At 46.7% G+C, this 23,735-nt stretch overlaps 3 protein-coding genes across 3 annotated transcripts in view; 1 reads left to right on the plus strand and 2 right to left on the minus strand.

Annotated features, from left to right (window-relative positions):
• The window catches only part of ZNF532 (zinc finger protein 532), a 29,738-nt gene extending 29,556 nt beyond the window's left edge, over window positions 1-182 (minus strand). Inside the window, exon 1 of the mRNA XM_027702435.1 lies at window positions 19-182. The gene's annotated coding sequence lies outside the window, so the exon portion shown is untranslated. The remainder of the gene's footprint in view (window positions 1-18) is intronic.
• A 6,179-nt stretch (window positions 183-6,361) lies between these two features.
• On the minus strand, window positions 6,362-20,515 carry MALT1 (MALT1 paracaspase). The gene is made up of 17 exons (XM_027702456.1): window positions 20,364-20,515; window positions 19,400-19,566; window positions 19,003-19,124; window positions 18,487-18,637; window positions 18,180-18,358; window positions 17,840-17,936; window positions 17,417-17,449; window positions 16,311-16,337; window positions 15,704-15,739; window positions 14,660-14,863; window positions 11,760-11,937; window positions 10,680-10,754; window positions 10,154-10,281; window positions 9,233-9,382; window positions 8,348-8,505; window positions 8,027-8,152; window positions 6,362-7,312 (listed from the first exon to the last, which is right to left on the minus strand). Exons 1-17 carry the CDS (start codon window positions 20,513-20,515, stop codon window positions 6,845-6,847), a joined length of 2,451 nt encoding a protein of 816 aa, XP_027558257.1. The 3' UTR covers window positions 6,362-6,844.
• The window catches only part of ALPK2 (alpha kinase 2), a 34,715-nt gene continuing 20,559 nt past the window's right edge, over window positions 9,580-23,735 (plus strand). The window contains exon 1 of the mRNA XM_027702453.1: window positions 9,580-9,591. The gene's annotated coding sequence lies outside the window, so the exon portion shown is untranslated. The remainder of the gene's footprint in view (window positions 9,592-23,735) is intronic.

Raw genomic sequence — 23,735 nt, forward strand, 5'->3', positions numbered from 1 at the left:
GGTCCCCATGCGACACACCTGCTGCGGCCGGAGCCGGCGGGCTCGGGCAGGGCTACGGCCCGCGGCGCGGCCCGGCCCCGCGACGGAGGAACATAATGGCAGGAGGCTGCGGGGCTGGGCGGTGGGGGTGGGGGTGCTCGGCGGCACAGATGGGGAGACGCTCCCGTGTGATTCCGTGTGGAACGGCTCCCTGGAGAGTGCCGGGGGCGGGGAGGCTGCGGGGCCGCCGGGCGCCGCGGGGCCGGGGCCGGGTCGCGGCCTCCCGCAGCCCGGGCAGGTCGGGGGGTCCCGCCCCGAGCGGGACCGAGCGGTGCCGGCGGGCAGGGCCGATCTCCCCCGCGCCGGGGCCGGGGCAGCCCCGGGAGGCGCTCCCCGGAGCCCTCCGGGCGCTCCCGGGGCCAGAGAGCCTCAGGCCTCGAAGGGCAGCGGGGGAAGACACCCGGCCGCCGCTCCGCTTCCAGGCCAACAAAGGACGGGAGGAGCCACACGCTGCCACCTCCGCCGGCGCTGCGGCCGCTCTGCCCGGGCCCGGCCGGGGTCACCCTCCGGGCCCGGGGCGCGGCCGGGAACCGTGTCCCGGAGCAGTGCTGCCCTTCCTCACACAGCCCGTCACCGGGCGCTCTCCGCCTGCCTGCGGAGCGCCTGCGGCCCCTGCGCTGCCTCCCACCAGCCGCCTTTGTTGGCTGCGGAGCATCCTGGCGGCATCGCCATTGCTGGGAACGGCAGGACGAGAGCTCTTCCTTCTCTCTGTTACCGCTGTGCAGCACCATTTCCACAATGTAAACTCTGGCACGCGAATCGCTTTATTGGATCACATTAATGGTTTTAAACACATAACACCCGTCTCAAATTTGAGCATATAGCACAGTACATATTCTGGTTGAAATAATGCCGGTTTTTGAACATCTCTTACGAACCTCTTGGCGAGGCACCGAGTCCCAAAGGCCTTGTGCACGAGCACAGCTCCTGCTGGCAGGCTGCCCCTGAAGCTGTGCCCGCAGGTATCGGTCGGGCAGGGAATTGTCCATCGGGCTGGCCCGTGGCCTGGCGGCCCCACCCCAGCCCACGGGACTTCCCCACGTACAAATTCGAACTTGTCCAATGAACCAAAACAGCAGCAAACTACTCTGTTGCAAACTGTGGCAATCAGTGAGTCTGACAAGTTTATAGAATGTGAATTTAATAAATCGATTTGGGGATTTATATAAAAAGTCCAAATGGATTTGTGTTCTGCACTAGTTTTAACATTCAAGAAGGGCCATGAAATTCAGCTTGCACAAGCTCATCCTGCAAGGGACTTGTAGAATTAAGCCATAATATTTATAGCACCCTATTTCTTCCCAATTAACCAGGAAACTGATCTGATTAAAGTGAAAACCAAATTCTGTTTACTTACACTGCATTTCTGTGGTTGGCTTGCATAACAGCATAAAGAAGATGGCAGCTGTTACTACCACTCTGGTATTAATATCTGAAATGTTAATCGATTTCACAGTTTATACGTGGCACAAAGGTCCTTGTGCATGCTGCCTTTCACACAGATTTATTTGTTTTCCTCCCAGCAAGGTGTCCTTGACATGGCAGAAAAAGTCCGTCACCCTTAATATTTGATTTTAAAAATAAAATGAAGATAATTTTAAGTATCATTTACAAGCAGTGCCAGGCTGATGGCTCTTCTCCAGTGGCTTTTTAATTCAAGCACACAAAGTAACAGGCAATTGCATAGTGAGTGTTCCTACAAGCATCACTTCTGTGTTGGGAGGCTTTGGGGTTTTTTAGCAGGTTGACTTTACATCTTAGCTCTGAGGTCTTGGACCAGAGCTCCCATTCACTCCACCAGACACTGTGCCACATAACCCTTGGAAGCTGTGGTGGAAGACATTCTGTTTGTTTAGGTTATCCCATTTTCTCCCTTGGCTTTGCAGTGACCAGGCTCAAAGCCCGTGACACCACTGTCCTCGCGTGCAGTCCTGTCCTCCTGACCAGTGAAACCATCACCAGTGAGTCCTTCCACCTGGATCCAGCTCTGAGATGGGACCTCCTGGTCCCCTGCCCTGAGGGAGCCGTGCAGTCCCAAGTCCCACACTACGTCTTTCCTTCTCCAGGAAGCAGGTACATCTTGAATCAACCCCCCCCTTTTCTTTTTCCTGAAGAAATGCCTCCAGTGTAGCCCGCTGTTACTTCTCAGCAGTCAGCAAGGAGTGCTGCCAACTCAGAACACTTTCCCTTTGATGCTGTAGTGAATGCTGAACTTGTGTGCAGTAATAACTTTTTAATTATTTAACTTCTAAGGATTTTAAGGCTCTTGAAATTCAGAACTCTAAACCATGGTGTATTCATCGTCAGCTTTCTGTACAGAGATCAATTTTAACTGCGTCACACGTAGCTACAAACAGAGCTTCTGCACATTAAAGATGGGCTGGGGCCAAAGAAGACTTTGCAGGTGGACTGACACCATAAAAACTAAAGTTGATTTACATTTAGGTATTTTATGTCAGAATAAAGGCTGCCCTTTTTGTCCTTCCCCACTTTTGGGGAGGACAATAACAAAACAAAACAGTTCCTTCCTGGCTAGTCAAACATGCTTAGCTTAAGCAAGAAGTGTAACATACACATTCTGCATTTCAAACCCTAAATTCAGACTAATAACTTTACAACTTTTGGCAAACACTTAATACTGCCTGTTCCTTCAGTTGCTTTTTAAGGTTTTCACCTTAAATTTTCTTGTAATATTTGATCTACAAGAGCAGAGGCTTGTATTTCTTGTTTTAGAATACTTATGTTTTTCTTTTCATCACTGTTGAGAATGCAATGGTACTTTAAATATAAACATTCAATATTAAAAACCAGCTTACAGCTAAACTTCCCCTTTTCAGATGCTCCTATTGCTAATCTCTACGTATTTTCTTGGGAAAAAAAATAATTTCCTTTCCTGGTTATGAAAATAAGTCTCCTATTATATTTTGGACTAAAACCTCTAGGATTGCTTTTGGAAAGATGAGATTTATTAAAAGGAAGGGATGTCATAGGAGATAACCAGTCCTCCAGCCAGAGCAGCAGCTCGGGGGTGTGGGCAGGAGCTGCTGGGGGACAGCACCCCCTGATCTGCCCAGAGCAGCACAGAGCAGCACAGCCCAAGGCCAGCCAAGCCCTGGGTGTTCCCAGCCATCTCCTCCCGAGCTCGGTCCCCCACCCCTGGCAGCAGCCAGTTACACAACCCAAGCACACGCATATTTCCAACTGCAGTGCCGATGGATTTTCCCATGAGCACTGCGGTGTTTTCCGCTCCCCAGCACCTTCCGAGTGCTGGGCCAGCAGCCCTCAGTCAGCTCCTCATCAGGCATCAGCCACCTGCACGATTAACATCCCGTACCACAGCCTCAGCAGCCTGGGACACTGAAGAATGCCTGTTTTGTTCTCTCAGCGTGCCATATGTATGGGCCTTTTTCCTTCCTTCTCCTGATATTTATTCAAGTATACGAGGATTATTTCTGAATTATTCATCATACAGTATCTGATTAGACTGTGGCAGTGCCGGCTCCCACTGCTTAATGAATGAGCCATTAGGCTTTTGCAGATGGTGCCATCAACAGCTCCTCTCGCTGTGTGTTCACCTGCATTTACACAGCCAAAGGAGAGTGCTGAACCTGAACAGGCGTTCCCCTGCTCCCTGCTGGGCACTGGAGGAGGTGCCATGTGACACGGGGGCTGCTGCCCCGCTGCAGGAACAGACACCCGGGCACTCCGTACCAGCAGCAGCTGGGCTCGGACTTCTGCCTTCCCACAGCCCACCCATAACATGGAATAAGCACCTACTAAAATAAGGATAAAGGGGAATCCAAAACATCCAGGGCTGGACTCTGAGCAAGTCAGAGGAACATAGTGAAAGCTGCTGGCAGCCAATTAAGAAACCTCTGCAGCCGGAAGAAGCGCAATTAAATGCAGTATGGTTTCCAGCAAGAGCTATTTTTCTGTTACCTTTCCTCTCTTTACCTCGGGAAACACTGTCCTCATGGACAAGGGTGGCTGCAGCAACTGGGCCTGGCAGTGGCTGCTGATTCCAAGCTGCCTGTGATGATCTTCCTACAATGGGAGCAAAGTTAAAATCAAGGCACCTTGCTGGTTTGTGGCCTGGGAGTCTCTCAAGCACTCAGACTTTCCGTGCTGGTCCTTGGCATCTCCTGCTGGAGGAAGGACATCTGATTCATCCCCACCTACCGAAGATGAGTCAGGATTATACAAATTCCATTTAGTTTGTGTAACAACACTGCTTCCCGTGTTGCAGACTTCCCTCTCTGCTGCCATAAAAGTCTCTGCTGAACAAACCCCTAAATGCACAGTGATCAGCAAGAGATGCCCCCAGCTGGGGCTGGTGGCTGGCATGACCTGGTTTTTGGTGCTTCATGGCTGGCTGCTCACACTGTCTGGGGCAGCTCATCCACCCTCCCAGCCCTGGGGGATCTCTTCTCTTTGTCCCTTCACATCCCAAACCTCTGCCTCAGAAGTTATGCTCCCACACACCCACCGGGCAAGAACTGGCTCAGCTTCAGATCAGGCAAAAATCTACATCTTGTGCTGCATGGGTGCAAATAATACTGCAGGCTGCAAAGGCAACTGCTGAGGATCATCTCGCCACTCATGACATTTTTTATTACTTAGAGCTGTCCAAAAATGTCCATCTTACATAATTAAACCCACTCCAGCTTTTGATACATCAGAATTCTAATTATACCTTTTGTACCTTATATCCACACCATGGTTGGAACATCTTAGAGCTGGCAGGCAGATGGAGTTTAACAGGAACTATTCCATCAACAGATGCTACTACCGAGCTCTCTTTGCTCAGTCTGGGAATGAACTGAGGGGCAAGGCAAGAAAACATGTTTTCTTACAGAGCCACCATCTGCCAATTTGAGAAGCTGCTTTCATTAGTCTGTTCAGTAGGAAATCTTTGTGTTTGGGTTTACCCTTACATGAGAGAGGAATGAACAAGGTGACATGTAGAATTCATCCAGAGTAAGTCTATTTAAAACCACCGTAGGGGAGACTTAGGGGATGTCTGCCTCCTGGGACAGCATCACAGGAGTTTGTGTGTCTAACAGTGACACTTCTAAGACATCATTAATCTCATTCTGAAGTCATCACCTAAAATAGGCAGGCAAACTGGATGGTAAGTGTGCATGAGATAAAAAGGAGTTTTCAATGTATACAACTCTCTGCAGAGTGAACAAGTCCCACCTCTGATTTATGTGCTGGAACACAGTGAGTGTGCAAACAGCTGCAGTTCTCTACCTGCCAGCACAGGTAAACGGCTTGGCATCACACACAGCTATTTTCTGATTAAAATGAACCCACTATTTCCACTAAAAGCAGAACTGATAATCTAAGGGTTGTTTCAAACAAAGTGTTCTCTTTGCAGCTGCAACCAGAGTGCAGCAGATTCTGCATATCCCTAAGGCAGGCGTGAAGCAAAACCTATAAAGCTTTGAGAATCTGCACACCAATATTTTATAGCAACTGTACCTTCTTAAAAGATTGTTATGCTTCCTACAGACAAAAAAAGATATCAGATTTGGTACATTCCCAGTATTTCAAAGCAGTTCTCAAAAACTGCTGGACCAATCCTCAGCTGGTGCTGAAGGGCAGGTACCACAGATGCTACTGGCATTCAACAGAAGGGAAAAGAGAGGAAAAGAGCTGACAGGCACAGACAGGATGTGAACAGAGAATCCTGGGACCACTTTAAACACCTACAGCACCGACAAACTGCCCATTTGGAGGGGAATAATCTGAGCTGCTGGTAACCCAGAGGAGAGGCACCCACCTCCACAGGACGACTGGTGCTGTCCTGCCATGCACGCTCAGCATCCCTCCTCTGACAGGATGGCAGGAAGCTGCCTCAGGAAGCAGAACTAGCTCATATAGAGAGAGCTGAAATAAATCATAACCATCACATTAAGTCATCAGAGAGCCCAGGAAGCATCTGAGAGCTGCTTGATCTTATGTGAAGTCATTTGCATAGCAGGTTGAAGGCCTTTCATCCCCGTTGCAGTGGCAGGGTGCCAGCAGGGGCTGTGGGAAGGGCACATGGAAAGGCCTGGCCGCTTCCCCCCGCATCCGCTGCAGATGTGGGTGTGGAGGCTGGTTGCTGTGGCAACACACACCCACAGGGATCCTGGGCTCGTGCTCACTGCATGCCAACAAGGATGGGAGAACACATTTTTTCTCATTAGCTCTTAAAATAAACCTGGAATGACTAAATTGCTGCAATGGTACCCCAGAAATTAATAACTGCCTGATTTCCACAACATGGAGGGGTCCTCACTGCATTCCTAGACTAAGAGAGTGATCAATCTTTTTTAAAAAAAATAAACCCAACTCCCTCAAATTGCCAACCTGTCCTCCCCCACACCTGATACTTTAAAGTATCTCCTGTTCACAGCAAACACCTTGGTGCTCAAAATGCTGCACTCTAAAAAGCGAGCGGATCTTACTCCGCCTGAATTAAAATTCTGCGCAAGGAAGGAGCGATACTGAAACGCCTCATCCCTGCAGCAGTCAGGAATTTATGTCAAGGTGAACATGGCCCAGAAACTTAATGTATGGGAGCTGCCAAAGCTCCTAATTAGCTGACAGAATGAGGAGAAGTAGCTGATGCATGAACCAAAGCTGTAACTACAGAGAGAGCAACAGCAGCCCTGAAATCTCCTAGTGGACAGTTCCACGGGGCAGATGCTCTTCTGGAGCCAAAGAGGCAGTTGCAGGACTCTCAGGATAACAGGTTATTTTTACCCAGCAGGCACCCTGCAGAGCTCTGTGGAGGTCTGTTCCAAACACATCCCAGCTACTGCTGTTCAGAGAAGCTGAGGCTGTCAGAGAGAAGGAATTCCAGTTCAACAGTGTCATCAGTGGTCTCTACTGGTACATTACTCTTTTCCACAGTGGGTGAGTAATTCCATACTTCATGTCTTGAAGCCAATATCCTGGAAGTCCCATTGCAGGAACATGCCTCTGGCTGTGTGATGCTGGCTGAGCAAGTACAGTTTGGGTGGTAAACACCTGGACAGGAATTTGGTTGGCAGTGGCTGGGGATGTAGTATTCAGCTGCCCCTCTAAGACTCGATTCCATTGAATTATGAAAAGGATAACCAGCCATGCAGCAGGTATGGGGACAGTTACTGGTTTTGAATCCATGATGAAGGCCTAATTTAGCAATAAGGGGCTTCCCAACATTAACTTCCTTTCTTTCATCCATTGTATCTTCTATTCCTGAATACTCATAGTGCAAGCAAACAGTGAAGATCAAGTGTTCCTGTAAAAGAGGAAAGGGGGGAGACAACAAGTTATGCTTCCAATCCAAATAAACACTGTAGGAAACCCTTTGAGAGGCCTGGTCCCCTGGGGAAGAGCAACCTTTTTAGGAGCTGAGGACACACACTGGGAAGACTTGTTTACTGAGGACCTCTTTTGGTCAGTACTTGCTCACAGGACAGCCTGTAATTCTAGAAGCACTTATGTTACCTCAGCTGCCAAAAGCACTGAAGAAGAGGTGGCAGGTGCTCATGACACAAAGATACAGAGAGACACTTCACAGTGCCCCAGCCTGCTGAAGGGAGAACCTTCCAAAAACTGCATGCCCAGGAGCACTGGCTGATGATACACAACACTTTCATCTCCTACTAATGACTCTGTGAGAGGCAGGTCTGCTTCAGGCCATGTTCTTCCTGAACTGCAGTGCATAAGAACACCCTCAGAGTGTGCTACAGATCATCTTCACAAAAACAACCACCTTGGCCAAGAAAATACAGAGGGCCTTGCATGCTGGTTTCAGGATTGCATATGCATCAATTCCCTGGCTTTTACTTTTCAGCTACAGAATTAAAGTCACTAAACTGTGCTATTAGCCATTGCTTCCCTCCAAAGAACTTACTGTGCAGACAATACACAGCTGCTTCAACAGAACTGCAAAGCAACATGATTAGTGGCAGTTATCTGAACAAACAGGTGAGGAATAATATATATTAACCCTTAGTTTTTGCAGTGAACTCAGCCTGGTGTAAAGGCAGTGTTTGGGAAGGTCCTTTGATACTAAATAGCTTCCAGTTTCCTCAGGAGTTCCTTTATTAGCCAATTTAGGATCCACATCCAGGTCCTGTTGCAAGAAAGAAACGAGAACTTAATTGAAGGTACAGAATTTGTAGATCATAAACCATTACTTATTTCAGTTTCAGAAGTTTCAACAGTTTGGACCCATTTTATTACAAAAGACGCAGTTTGACAGGGATGGAACAGGAAATTTCCAACTTCAGTGGAGCAGGATGACAAGGGACCAAGAGGAAGCACTTACGAGAGCAAAGTCTGTGACGTGGGCTCTGCAAAGAGCCATTTCTGGGGGCTTCCTCACTATCCTTGTGTAGATGATCATGACGTTGGAGAACTCAGCTGCAAACCCCAGCTGGATCTGAACACCACACTCAAAATCAAGGTACCTGCTTTCTGGAAGCTCTGTGAATAACACATCATTGCAGTCTAAATATAACTCAGCATATGCATTTTCTGTTTTTCTAAAATAGTTTCTAGGCTTTTTCAATCATTTAACAAACAAGAATTAAGGGCGTGATTTCACAAATAAATACCTGCATCTGTGGAAGAGCTGTCTTAGAAATGCCACCCCAACCCTCTGCCCAGTCTATCAAAGCAATGTGAAGATGTACTCCCACAACTTTAGGTATATAAGGTAAAAGATCTTAAACTGCACTGCCTTTGTTAAAAGAAGCCTACAAAGCCTCCAACTCATCTCATCCTTATTTTTCTTAGTTGTATACACTGAAAACTCCTTTTCATCTCATGCACACTTACCATCCAGTTTGCCTGCCTATTTTAGGTGATGACTTTTGAATGAGATCAATGTCTTAGAAGAAGTGTCATTGTTAGACACATAAACTATTGTCCCAGCAGGCAGACATCCTGTAAGTGTCCCCTCCAGTGGTTTTAAATATACTCACTCCAGATGAATTCTCCATGTCACCTTGTTCATTCCTCTCTCATGTAAGGGTAAACCCAAACACAAAGATTTCCTACTGAACATACTAATGAAAATTCAGATATAAATCTGAATTTCTTCCATTTCCATTCAACACTACATGCTCTCACTTCTCCCACCCTGGCAGCAGGATCATGTGAGAGCAGAGTGTCCCATCCCATGCTCATGTGAGAGCAGAGTGTCCCATACCATGAGCCTTGGCCCACTGCAGGTTCCGTGCCAGCGACTCTGCCGAGGCTGTGCTTTGCTGCACGGGGTCAGTCAGTGCCCTCTTCTCCGACAGGCTGCTGCGGATCTCCAGGGCTTGCCTGCCCTTGGTCAGGGGGCACTTGCCCATATCTAAAAGTAAGGTGCATACAGGTTCTTTCAAAATCCGTGCTGCTGCCATTCCAACTGAATGAAGTCCCCCGCTGCAGCGTTGTGCGGTTGCTGTGGTTGTGCCAGCACCAGCACATCCATCCAAAGCTGCAGTTTTACAAGTATGCCTTGCTCAGCTCTTCCTTCCCTGAAGGCCAAGGCAGCATTCCTGCTGCTGCAGGGCCCTGAGGGTTCACATGGGGCCTGGGCAACACCCTCCCCTGTTCCTCAAAGCCAGCTCAAGCAGTATCACAGCTCTGAGTGGGGAAGGGCCGAATTAGAGTGACTGATTTCAAGAATGTGAATAATTCCAGTCAGATTTCTAAAGGACTGGGGGCAAGGGGAGTATTTTAAGCATTGATAAAGGGCCCAATATTGTTTATTTAACAGCATCACTAACTTGCAAGTGACTGGACTACCACAAGCAGCTGGAACCACAGGACAGAAGAGCATTTTTGTTGATGGACAATTCAAACCTCCATAAGGAAAGACACTCAGAACAAATAAGGTTCACTAAAGTATAAAACTGCACACTATTAAAGAAGCCCAGATCCCATTATAACACCAAGAACATTGTTAATATGCTGCCCAGTAGCAGCTGCTTGTTGATAAAAGCTGCTATTTGACCAAAACACAACAAGAAAGAGCTTTAAGTAGTGTAGCACATTCACCATGAGAGGAAGAACATGTAAGCAAAGTTGTTTTCAGCAGTGCAGGCTGAGGAGACTGTTAGTGCAGTAAGCTGGAGTTCACCTTCTGCAACCTCATCAAGCAGAACAGTGATCTTCTTGTCTTCTAACAAACGCTCCTTCAGGAACTTCATGAAGATGCCATTGGCCAACCCCGACTGCTGAATTTCAAAAGCTTCTGCTCCTTGGCACCTGTGAGATCACCAGCATCAGACAAGGAAAAAACACTGAAACATCTGCATGGTAAGGAGGAAAGTTGTGTTGGGAACGGGGAAAGGAGTTTACTACAATTTGAGAACCAGGTTGTGTCCAAGGCCAACCTGCTCTTTGTGTTCCCCTGCAAGCAGCTCACAGAAGGTTTCCCTCACAATGGCATCACACACCAGAGCTGTTTATCAAACTCCTCATATGAGGAGCTTCAATTTATCACTGAAGATTTTATGAAAGCTCTTGACTATTTCTATTCAGCAGCTTTTGCACTTAACTTGCAAACTGCCCGAGGTTTAACACCACAGTACTGTTCTGGAAAAGGGCAGCTGTACAATTTCAGTGCTCACTTCTGTGGCACAGAAGAAGAAAAATTTCCTTACGTTGCATATCCAAAAACAATATTGGCTGTAACCTTCAGAGCATCCAAGATAAGAACTGTGTCATCATATTCGTTTCTGCAATAAGTGGAAACACAAGAAAGTTTGAGAACTAATAAAGGTAACAAATTCAAAATACCAGAAAAGCACAGCTCAGAGCCAGGAATTTGTTTCACTCCTACAGTTCTGGAATGAATCCTGACTGCTAAAAGGCAAAACTCAGCACCATCATGTTATAGTAACTAGCAGAGTCGGTCCACAATCTCTGCAAACCCCACTTCTGATAACTGCCCATTTTAGGTTATACCAAAAGCTATGATTTTTTTCTAACTCTTCCCCCCTCCACCACGGTCTCTGCATAGTGAGCACAAGGCTTACGTAGATGGATTTTCTACTTGGATAGCAGATTGTGAACCTGAATTGGGTCACGGGCATTTCATTAGCACTGAAGTTTAGAGGCTCCACAGACACTAAGGCACCAGCATTTTTCTGTTATGAAACATTCCTGAGAGACCAATTGCCAGAAGTGCTGACTGAAGAGCTGATTTCAAGTGCAAGTTTAATTGGGCATCGCAGTTTCTCAACATGGGAAGAACACAGTACTTTGTTTAGAAAAACCCCAAAATCAGTTGGGTTTTAAGCTCTAAATAAAGATACAACATCCCCAGCATAAAAGCAAAATCCATGGCTCTGAAGAGGTCTAAAATAAGCACTTCACTTGAGCCCTTCTGCCAAATTAACATGCCTTTGATCACAGGGATTCTCCTTCCTCCTGTAATGAAGACGGATAATGGTGCAAGGGGAAAGGGTCATGTTCCTCCTTTAAGATGCCCAATTTCACTTTTATCTAATCAGACCAATGGTTCATAACTTTTAAGCAACAACAGAAAAAAAGAAATAAATGTCATTCGAATCAGGAGGCACGGGGACAGAAAGCCAACCTCACAGTCGGTTCCCCAAACTTGAGTCATTATTCCTTCTCTTGGGAAGCAAAGCCATCCCTGAACACTTGCTGTCAGCTCCCCCCTCACCCTGGAGGTGATTCCTTTTCTGCCACATATCCAGCAGGAATGGAGGCCATACCTTTTCCGGCACATGTCCAGCAGGAAGACGTTGAGCCCCGTGTGCTTCTGCTGCATCCTGCGCAGGATGTCCTGCACGCACAGGCAGTTGGCTGCCCGGTAGGGGTTGGGAGCATCCACGGGAACCATGAAGCTGTTCCCGTAGTTCTCGTAGCCGTGCCCAGCGTAGTACAGCAGACCTGAGTTCAGAACAGGTGGGACTGAGGGCAGGGTGAGCACACGGGAGCACTCCTGCACATCTCAGCGTGTCAAACTCCTCATGCACAGCGGGACTGACATCATTCAAGCCGCTCCAAGCTGGGGTTTTAATATCAATGTGCTTTTGTTAACACAGGAAGGGAGGGGAGGCAGAGGGGAGCCACATTCACATCGACTCCACAACACACAGACACAATGAATTAAAATAAAAGCAAATATCACACATGCAATAGAATCAATTAGATATTTGCATCAAACACACCGAGTTAAATACTCTTAAATGCTTTAAGTAGTTATGACCTCTAACAGAAATAGTCTGTTAGGTATGATGTGTAACTCACAGATGGGAACAAGGAAATGTGCCAACTGTAAAACATCTTCTCCACGTGTGCAATTACAAAGCTCTGAGCAGCAGTAACTCTGCAGATTTTGTAGACAGAAAAAAACCCTGCTGAATAGTTTGGTAGGACTCCAGAGCACATCCCCATTACCAAACTACCAGCAGCTCATGTTCAATTGATTGCAGCTACATCTCTTAGTTACAGACTGGGTTACTTCTGGGTCTACTAAACAAACCAATTCTTTGTGTGCTTTCCTAGCCAGAAACGATTATCCTGCCATCATCTCCCTCACTTGCCAGTATACAACAGTCTACAACATTTTAAGATTTAAAATCCTCAATAAAACATGAAATATTTTTGTAGGAAAAAAAACCCAAACATGCCGCGGAATTAAAGAAAGCTTTTCTGAACCCTGAAAAAGGAAACTGCAAGCCAGGGCTTAGATTTTACTTATATGAATAAAGATGTCCAGTATTAGTCATATCAATTTGCAGTAAGATTAGATGTTCTTAGAATTAATAACCTCCACTGCCAAAAAATGCAGTTAAGAGAAGCTTGTATGATTAAATTTGATTTTCCTGTTGCCTGTTCCCAGTGCTGGTTTTCCTTAATGATGCAAATTCCATCTTTTAAAAAGACTTTTCATTTATCTATACAGAGCAGTCTATGGGCCAGCTCTGCAACATATACAGTATATAGTGCTCAGCTGAACAAAGTCAACAGAAATGTGACAATTTAGGCTGACTGGAAATCTGAGTGTCTGTTCCATAAGTCACTGGACTGACTACACTCCTTTGCTATCCTTGGCAGGTGACTGTGCTGTGGGACGAGTACCTGCAGCAGTGCCCGTGCTGAGCTCAGAAATCCATCTGTGCATACCCGGGGTAAGTGGAGCCAACATGTTCAGAGGGGCTCAACAGAGACTCAGCCACAACAATTTTAAGTAGGCTCAAGTTCCTCAGAGACGTCAGCATTTAAGTGATATCTGCCTCTCTCTCTCTCTTTTAAAAAGAAAGCAGCCTAAATATTTGTAGCCTTTAAAACATACGGGTCTATGCTCTTACCCTGTGTGGAATACAATGTTAATTGCACCCCACATTTAGCACGGCACAAACTAAGACATCAGAGGAGGCAATCATCATCACTTTGTTTACCACTCCTGCCCTTAAGGAGCAGGATCTGAAATGCCACTTTCCTGGCAGTTGGCCAGAATTACACAACTTAGCAGGCATCAGCAATACATGTAACAGGGACCAGACAGCGGCAGCCACTGGGCCTCTTCTATTTGAAGCTATGCCCACTAGAAATGCAATAAATCATTACCTATTTGTGCACTGACAGCACCTTTTATTGGCTTTAAGCCATTAATAGCCACTATGCAGAGAGGATAAAGTGACCATTTAAATTGAAGCAGTTATTGCCAAACACCACTGAAAAACTGCTCCTCTTACCTTTTACACCAAGTGGCTGGAAATGCACGACTGCAAAAATATGTTGTGTAAGAGCTTTCATGTGGTGCTGCTGAGAAACCCATTAAAGCCTTTCTGGGCTTTATTTTCTACATTCATGACAACAATTACAGAAAAAAATTGAGAAGGTGCAAGAGTCCCAAATGTAGCAGCACATCTATTCCCCAGGGAGTAAAAAAGCAGAGTGCTCTCAGAAAGCCTGGACACTCCTGCCAGACTGAGGCTTCGAGTCAGGCAGCTTTTGGCTCAGACATAAACACCCAAATGTCAGAGCAGCCAGTGCTGCTCAGACAGAGCATCAGGTAACACATCCGTAAAAAAGTCATGATAGCAAATAATCTGACCTTGTGTTCCAAAAAAGGATCAAATAATGTTTTCGTGAATGGGCTTTACTACAGGAATTCTGCAATTTAAATAGGGACACTGGCAAAACTTTTTGCTCTCTGTTCTAAGTCATTTCTCAAGGAGTTTATACAATCTTTAGAAAAATGACAAAATAGTGGCAGTCAGCTGAAAACTCAAAGCCCACAGAAGAACTTTTCTTACACTCCCAACCAGATCATTCCTGGCCTTTTCCATGCAAGACACGAAGGCTTTTGCTCTGTGCATCAATTCCACCAGAGAGTGCACTGCAGTTTTAGGTGTGGTTAAAGAAAAGAGTTCAAGCCTTTGATCTGTTCTAAAAGTAAAGAAACAAAAACATTTTAAGCCAAGTCAAAGGCTATGCTGGTGGGTGCTTTTCACTTACTCTTCCCATTCTGCACACATCCTATTTACCAGGAGGGCTGTTTGGCCATCACATGTAGAGAGCTGGCAGAGGTAAATACCAGATGTTTGTGTAGTTGATACATACAACACTGACCTACTTCAGAAGGGATTTTGCGTGTTCTTACCATATACTCCTTTGTCCAGGAGAAGCAGAAATTCATCCACTGCGTTTCGCATCTCAGATTCAGTAAGATCCAGTAAAGAAACGACCTTGAAATCCAGCTGCCTTAGCAAACTGGTCAGTTCATAGACATCTACCATGGGAGCCTTGAGCTGGGGATGATTCCAGTAGCTCATGTTTCCTATTAACAGAGCCACCTTGTCTGTGGCTGCCAAGATACAGGGAGAAAAAAAAACGTCACGTTTATATATTCCAGGAGTCACTACCTTTAAAAGTAAGATCTTCCAAAGAGAAAAGAGTATCCAGGCACAATATTTCCAGGCACAATATTTTATGTGATTTCAAAAGCCATCCTACATCAATAATACAGCTCAACTCTCTTCTTACCTCAAAAAAAACAACCTTACCAGCATGAGAGGGAGAACCTAAACTCCCCCTCACACTGATGGACCTGAAAGAGTGGAGCAGCTTGGACAGAGGCCAGCAGCCTTTCCACCTGGTTTAGCATCGACAGGACAACGTGCCTGCCCACAGCCAAGTCTCCAGTGCAAAGGAAAGATTCAAAGCCCCCAGCAACTGCTCTTTGTAGCACACGTGCTCTCCATCTCCTCATGAGCTGCAGCTCAACATCAGAGCATCCAGCCCCCGGGCACAGGGAGAGCTGAGCCTGCAGGGACAGCATTGCCTTGGCAGACAGGACACCAATCCTTTGTATCCCACCATCCCCACACCACTGTCTCCAGCCAGCCAAGTGTTTAAAGTGATGGAGCAACACACTGGCTAAGGCCCAGCCAAGGAATCCCAAGCAGTACACTGAAACAGAGGAGAAGCTGCAGACACTCCCCAGAGGCACTAAAAATACTGGTGCCCTGAGCACAGTTTACTCCTGAAAGGGCAAGCAAGCATTGTAAAGGACTGTACAGATGCCCCCGGGTCTCCCTCCCTGCAGCTCTCTACGTGCCCCACAGGTCTCGCACTGGCAGAGTCAGGAGCAGCAAAATCCCTTTCCAAGATGGGAAATGCACGTTCCAGCTACAAATCTACTCACCAACAGGTCTGTGACTTGACAGCTCTTGTGGGTCTGCTTGAAAGAGATGAAAAGAGCACTGTCAGTGACTGCAGTCATAGCTGCAACACCAGAAAATGAACTGCATGTTCCCCACAGCTATAGTGTAGAGACACTGTTTGCCCAACACCTTACAAATTTAGCACAAAAAAAAGGGTTCTTTTGTTTTGGTGGGTTTGGGGGTGTTTTGTTGACGTTGTTGTGTTGTTTACAGCCAGACACCTTACATCTTTTTCACCTTAATCAGCTGAGAAAGCAGCAATGTACTAAAACTGAGAGCCCAGAGAAACTACAGACAAGAAAGCAAAGATAATTCCCTTTTGTATAAGTGCACATGCAGTGCAGTAAGACCAGCCTTGGGTGATTTTACAGAGATAACAGAACCCCTATAATTCACTAAATGCTTCAAGTCAACCTTTTGGACCCAGGAAGCTGTGCTGCTCTTAACATGATACCTGCCCCTATTCAATTCCTAGTTACAGACACATCCAAATACTGTAAAGTGCATATTGTAACCCAGCTAGGCTTCAGTGACTTGTAACATAAAATGGAGATGCAAAACTAAAGTTTTTCAAAACTTATCACTGACCTGATTCTTGAAGATCACTAAAATCTTCTGCAAAGAAACACACCAATAAGATCATAATTTAAACAACAAGCAAAAGTAACATTTTTATTAGTAAAAATATAAGTGTCATGCCATTAATAATCAAAGCTGAACACAGAAAACAAGCTACTTTTCTAAAATACTTTTGGCTTTGCATTTCTGCAAATGTAATCTTTTGTGTCTATTCCACACAGAGAAGAGCAAATCCAGCAATGTATGAAGCCATGCTAGACCCAGCACTACAGAACAGCAGAGCTAAAAACCAAGGGAGGGACACTCACTCCAATCCCACAGGCATGCAGGCAGCTTGAAGGAGCAAGGAACAAGCTATCAGGATCACCCCTTTGAAGAGGATATGCTTGAAAGACTGCTGAAAAAGCAACATCCTGAGCAAGAAATCTTACTTTGGGAAGCCACATGTATTCAGAAAGACTTCAGACACGATTTTCAAATATTCTAAGCTACCACAGGTTTCACCTCTTTATTCTGAGAGCACTGGAAACCACGGAAAAGAAACTCACCATGTCTGAAGCCCCAGGGATGTTTCAGAGCAGGCCTGCTGTGAGCAGCCTTACACTGTTCTACGTGATCCCCAGATTGTGTTGCAGACTCTGAGGAGCTCAGCCATCAAGGGATGGTGCAAACAGCAAAGGTCATAATACACCTCCTCCTCCCCATCGCAGCAATGCAGAGGAGAACAGAAATCAGCCTAATGAGGTTGCTGGAAACACCTCTTGCAGACAGAGTGCTGACACTGGAGCTCTCTAAGATCACTCAGGTTCCTAAACACCTCCAGATTTTCTTGTATAGGATGTTGCCTCCTGAGCCCAGCCAAAAACCTCTCCAGGTCTTTACATTCACTTGAATACCACAGGAGAAAGCAGTATGGTTTTTCTCCTGTACTCTAGATCATGGCATCCAGGCAAAGAAGACAAAAGCACATGCAAAAGGAACACTGCATCATGCATCAGTGCCTTGAACTAAACCAAAGCTCTTAACCCACACATGCTTTTCAGCAACACACCTGACAACCCAGCGTCCCCTCACTGATTTTTTAAAATTGATTCACAACTAAATGTTTACTTTACCTTCTGTGCACTCCACTGCCACTGCTTTCCTTCCTTGTGTTTTAAGGAGGGGGAAAATTGGAAGACAAGTGCTCTCAGTTATTAGTGTTAGCATCTGAGGTGGCAGACAAAGGTCACTGTCAAGCTGCTCTGCAATCTGGCTCATTTTACAGCAGTACAAACCTGCCCTGACCACAACACTGTACAGCACTCATCACTGAAACCTGGGAGTACTAAACTAAGATATTCCTTAGGTTAGGAAAGAACTGTTCTTCTGAGGTACACAGTAGTATTCCCAGATAGATCTGGAAGCTATACAGAGATCTGCTCCTCTTCAGTTCCCTGAAAATACCTGCACATGCACACACACTGAAACATGTTCTACTCATTCATTCTGCTTGCAACAACCTCACCTGCCCTGTATCAAACAGAAAAATTCCTCACCTATAATGACTTCCACCTTCTTGCTGTCTCCATCCTCGTGGTCATTGAACACGTGACACCAGTATGTCCCTTGATGTTCCACGTCCACAGAAGTTACCTGTGCAAGTATCACCCCAGTCATCCCGACAGAGCCCAAGACAACACCTGTATCAGGTATTCAAGCCTTGCATTTAAGCCCCCAGGCAAGAAAAAGTAAAAACTAAAGAAGCACTTGGAGCGAGCACTTCTGCCAGAGGTTACCCAGACTATGGAGAAATTATTTTCTTCAAGAAAGCTTTCTGTGGTAAGTTCAAGGTGGTTGCACATCGGCCCCCAAGGCTGGCCCATTGCAGTAACTCACTGTGTAGACATTTTTGCTCCCATTTGCCAAGGGGAATCCATTTCTGAACCACTGGTAACGAGGAATTGGGTTTCCAACAGCTCCACATTCTAGTACCAAAGCATCCCCCACTGTCAGGTTTTGTGGCTGAGGCTGAATACAAATGCACAGTTTGTTTTGAGGCAAACCCACCAAGCTCCCTTAAAAGAAACAAAAAGGAAGAAAAAAAGAAAAGAAAGGGTGAGACAACCTAAGCACAGCAACAGAGGCCCAAGTTCCCATAGGAAGCAGGAGGACAGTTTCAGAAGAGAGTGGTTGTGCCACTCACCATGAGCTGTACCCTGGAGCTCACACACTTCCAGGCGTGCCCACCGACTGAACACGAAAGAACAGTCACTGTTCACTCGACAGATGTAAAAGCCAGAATCCTTTACACTCACTGGATTCAAAACCAGCTCTGGAGAATCACCATGGGGAACCTGGATCACAGGTGAACCAAAACCAATTAAATTTAGATTGGTTTAATCTAAACCAGGATCAAGCACTACAATATTTGTTTCCACGTCCATAAGACCAGCCTCAACTCCTTCACTTACTTGAAACTTATTGCTAAGCTGAGAGACAACTAAACTTACAGCTTCCTTTCTGTCACATTCCAAAATTAGCCTCCAGGGATGAAGTGGTTTGAATATAAGGAATTGCTGCATTGTTTTAACAGATTCCTAGGGTCATTATCTCATTGTAAATAAGGGGAAGAGTCTTAGAAAGAAAAAGGTCTCATCCAAAGTCATTATCTGTTATTTTCACTATTGCAAAAACCTGCACTGTTTATATCAACTATTACCTCTTTTTCCTGCTTGAACCACTGGTAGTGCACAAATGGGTGCCCTGTTGCCCAGCAACACAGCTTGACCACCTGACCGGAGAGCACTGCTTGAGAGTCTGGCTGTACAACAATCTTTATACCTTTAAAACAGAATTTACACACAGCAAAGTTAGGAACAAATACGAGTCCACCCTGCATGTCCATGCAGCCAAGTTCAAGTCCACAACAGCACTGTTCAAAGGCTGTTTATCTACTCGGCTTACTTTTAATCTCAGAATCAGGTGAGCCAATTACCTCGATAATCATATGGATACCAATTATCAGAACTGTTTTTAGCTACTGCAGAAAACAAGCTGCTTGAGTGTTTCCAGTGTAAAACCCAGAGCTGCAGCGAAAGCCCAGGCCCAGCACTGACCTGCATGGCCGAGACACTGGAGAGCCTCTGTGTGCTCCAGGGCCTGCAAGGACTCCACCAGCTCCACCACAGTGCACCCACGGTCTCCCAGCAGCTTCAGGAGGCTCCAGCTGGGACTGCCTTCTGGCTCCAGCACCTGGAGGGAACACTGCTCCAAATCCAAAGGGCTACGGAGAAACGCAAGAAGGACATGGCACAGACCTTCTTAACACTTTTTGCTCAGAAAGGAGCTGGGTTAACAATCAACTGTAGACAAACAAAAAGATTTTAAGAAATAGAGATAGGAAATTCCTTGCTGATTTGGACATATTTGCAGTATTTCCTTCAAGTTTCATCAGTTCAGAAATTATACAGGGACAGAAACTGGAATTAGTTATTTGTGTGCTACAAGGTAAGAGATGCGTGTACCTCGCAAGTCTAACCAAATGTATGGAGAAACCTTCTAATTTTCACTTTGTAAGGTATCAGCAGAAAAACTAGTACAGCACCCTCCACTTCCATGGCCTAATTTAGAAGCAGTAAAGAGCAAGTCAGTGTCTAACTTCAAAGTGCAGGAAGACTCATTCTAGAGGAGCTGTTCAAACAAGCGAGAGGTGCAGCCCAGCCAATCACACATCACTGCAGCGCACTTAACTGCTTCTGAAGTTCTTGGTTTAAACTTTAGCGTAAAGTCTTCATGCACTTCCAACCACAGCAGATGCAAACAGCTCAGATAATAAGGACATGAAGACAGCTACAGAAAGGGAATGCAAGTTTACGTATCCCCACTAAAGAGATTCATCAACGTTTCTTTCATTAAGTCGCAGCGCCGCGCCAACCTAGGGGCGAGATACCGCCACTTATCAAATGGACCTTCACAGTGTTTTACAGGAAAATACAGAGAAAACATCCAACTCCTGGACCGCGCAGCGACACCGCGGCTTCCGCGGTGCAGCGCTCCCCGCCGCTCCCCGCGCCCGCCTACCTCAGCCGCACCGTGCCCCGGCTCCCCGCTCGCTGCGCCAGCTCCCGCCAGCCCTTGCCGGGCGCCGCCCGGTCCAGCAGCTCGCTGAGCCTGCGGAGCAGCGGCTCGGCCAGGCGGCCCAGGGGCAGCGGCCCCGCCGCGCCCCGAGACATCGCTGCGGGCGCGCGCCACAGCCCACCCGGAAGGAAGCGCCGCGCGGGGCACCTGGGGCGGGGCGGGGCGGGGCGGGGCCGGCTGAGGGGAGCGGGAAGGCCGGGACGGCCCAGGCGGGTCCGGCTGAGGGGAACTGGACAGCCGGGGCGGCCCGGGCGGGTCTGGCCGAGGGGAACGGGACGGCCGGGGCGGGGCGGGCAGGGCGGCTCCGGCTGAGGGGAGCGGGACGGCCGGGGCGGGGCGGATCCACCTGAGGGGAGCGCGGCCGCCGCGTCCTGAGGGGACCCCGCCATGGCGGAGCAGGAGACGGCCTTCCCCCCTCGCCCCGGCCCTGCGGACACTGTGAGGGAACCGAGCGGGTTTTGTTTCACCCATTTTGAAATTGGAACGTTAACTCAGGGCCAGACCTCCTGCAGCGTCCGCAGCTGGCCCTGAGAAGGCCGGACATGGTTGGAGAGGCGGGAGCTGGGGCCTAAAGCAGGCAAAAAGCACAGAACACTGAGGGCAGGGGTCGCGCCCTGAGGAGAAACAGCCTCATCCACCTGCAGCCATGGATTCTTCTCCGTGCCACAGCTTCCTCCCATCCTGCTGCCAGTGCCCACACAGGCAGGTGTGCAGCTTAAGGCTCGGGCACCTTGTGTCCTTCAGCGTGGGAGAGGAGGGACGGCTTGGGAAGAGCCTCCCAAAGAGATGTTCCCGTGGCTGCTCTCCATCACTGCTAATGGACATCAGATGAGTGGGGCAATGATCTGAAGGGAATCCTTCTCTCTCTGGAGTTGCAAGTTGCTCAAAGTGGACTGGAAGTGCCTTAGAAAGTAATTTTACTGACACTTTTAATCGGTGATCAAGCATTCAGGTTGTTCAGGGAGGTGCTGGGTGCCCCATCCCTGGAAGTGCTCAGGATCAGGTTGGACGGGGCTTGGTGCAATCTGGTCTAGTGGAAGGTGTCCCTGCCAATGGCAGGGGGTAGAATATAGGACCCTCAAAGGTCTCTTCCAACCCAGACTATTTTATGATACAAATGTGGCTGCCTCTCGTTTCTTTGGGGGTTATTTTGGCTGTTAGACTGTTACATAAAACAGATATCCCTGTTACTATTCCTGAATGATGGTGATTGGAGGTGCTATATTTATTGCTGAACACACCAGTTTCCTATCTGAGTCTAGATAACACTGGGAGCAAGAAGTATTTAGCACGGTAGTATCTCATAACCAGTTTTAGCTGCCATTATTGCAAAATGCTTAAAAAAAATCCTGGCACAAAACTTGCTTTTCAGCCTTTTCCAGATCCCTTGAGCTCAGAGCAGTTTGTGCAATTCATTGAAGTTCCTCCTGTGTGAGACTTGGCTCCTTGGGTAACAGGAGTGGGAATACTTTCCTACTTCAGGATTCGCCTTTTTGCCTTTGAGGGATGTGAATCACAGGTGAATTTCTGTGTAGTGATTGTTAAAAGTCCACTGTCCACCTTTGATCTCCTCAGCCTGCTTGTTAGGCACTGTGGATTTTCTCATGCTCAGCAGAACTTTTGTGTGCTTAACCTCCAGCAAGTAAGAAGTTCCCGAGGTGCCTAGCAGAGCTTTCCAAAAAACAATCCAGTGCTTCAGGACGAAAAGCTAAGGCCAACACTTCCTCTCTCTCTCAGCCACGAGGAAATTCCTGTGCACTTCTATGGCAGTAGGATGTGTCCTCTCCTCACTGCCAACTCCCTGTCTAGTGGAGGTTTTCCCAGGAAGAGCCATCTGCTGCATGTAATGAAATCGTCTCTCTTAAAAGTCAACCTGTTGAGGGATCAGACTCCCTGCCCTGAGGTCACAGCAGCAGAACACCCCCGACCCAACAACATGCACGAATGCAGCGTCCTTTGTCCTGCAGCACCAGGTCCCAGCCCAGGCCCAGCCTGCTGCTAGAATGCCCAGAAAGGCTCCTGTGGGTAAGTGTGCGTTTGGGGCTGAGGGGGCAGGGGGGTGGGACTGCAAACATTACTCGGCTGCTTTTTTCTCCTGGGGATCGTAAAAGACAAGTAAAGGAATAAGGGCAAGTTACGTTATTCTTAATGCATTACATGACTGTAGTGATTTGTAGTATTATTGAACAGGAAATAGGATTTGTTATTTGCTTCTGCTGAAGAATAGTAATTTTTCCATATCTTGATAGATTGATTTTTTTTAAATGCACTGCATTTAGAATTCTGCTCAATGTTTCTAAAGTTACACTCTGGTACTATTTCCACCAAGTCTCAGCAATATAAACTCACAAAAATCATATGAAAACAAGCTTCCTTCTCTGAAGAATGTGTGATACCCAGTATCCTGAAAAATGCATTTTATTTGTTCTAAATATATATTGCATATTCTAATACTCAGTAGGTAAAAATTTCTTCCATTGCTGAGAAAAAAATCTGATCACTTAGTAGAAATAGATGATTCTCAGGCTGCATGAATTGCTCAATCTGACAGGGTCAGATGCTTGGCAGGTGTTAAAAATAGATTAAGACAGATCAGTGTTAAGAGTTGTGCTGTGATTGCTTATTTTAATTACTCCATGTTAAGGTCTTTGTTAGAGGCAGGCAGAGCCAGCCATTTATTATTGCATTTAGCCAGTGAATTATAGCTGAGGTGTTTTTATACCGTGGGGCTGTTCACGGTGGGTGGTGCACTACAACAGAAAAGTTGTCAAAAAGTCTCCGATGCTGGCAGTTGAAGAACCACAATGTATCACAGTGTTTTTGGCAAAGACATATTTTGGTGATAGTTGGTTTAGGTAATGCAGTGTGAGTCCTTCCCATAGCCCTGTTGTGAGCAGAGTTCACAGAGTTATGGTTGAGCCCTGGAATTCTGGTTTCTGCTCTCTTGGAGATTTTAACTTTTACAAGGTACTGTAACCATTTCCCAGAATGTGTAACCATGATCACAATACCTGGGAAATGTTTTTATGGGTTCTGGCACAATCACTTCAGAAAGCTTGTATAGGCTGGGAATGCAGAGTCAGAAATTTCATGTGGAATGTGATTCCATCAGAACTTGTGGATGCACTGAACTGAGAAAATTCACAGAAACGTGCCAATGTTGATGAAACTTTTAACTGAAAACTTTTAATAAAATCTTTGATTTCTATTAAAGAAAAGCTTAAAGAGAGAATGTGAGAATAAGCATTTAAATACAGCAAAACATTAATGGGAAGCTTTTTTTTTAAAGTAAAGTTGTATGTTTCTGATCATAAA

This window comes from Neopelma chrysocephalum, unplaced genomic scaffold, assembly GCF_003984885.1.
Source record: "Neopelma chrysocephalum unplaced genomic scaffold, ASM398488v2 Primary Assembly neopelma1_186, whole genome shotgun sequence".
Lineage (NCBI taxonomy): Eukaryota > Metazoa > Chordata > Aves > Passeriformes > Pipridae > Neopelma > Neopelma chrysocephalum.

What these genes read in the sequence shown, in the direction of transcription:
- MALT1 (XM_027702456.1), bottom strand. Translation starts at nt 20,515, where the DNA reads ATGTCTCGGGGCGCGGCGGGGCCGCTGCCCCTGGGCCGCCTGGCCGAG. An exon ending in GGCAGTGGAGTGCACAGAAG is followed by an intron (nt 16,338 to 17,416) that starts GTAAAGTAAACA and finishes GTTTCTTTGCAG; the next exon opens with AAGATTTTAGTGATCTTCAA. An exon ending in GTTCACTGCAAAAACTAAGG is followed by an intron (nt 7,313 to 8,026) that starts GTTAATATATAT and finishes CCTCTTTTACAG; the next exon opens with GAACACTTGATCTTCACTGT.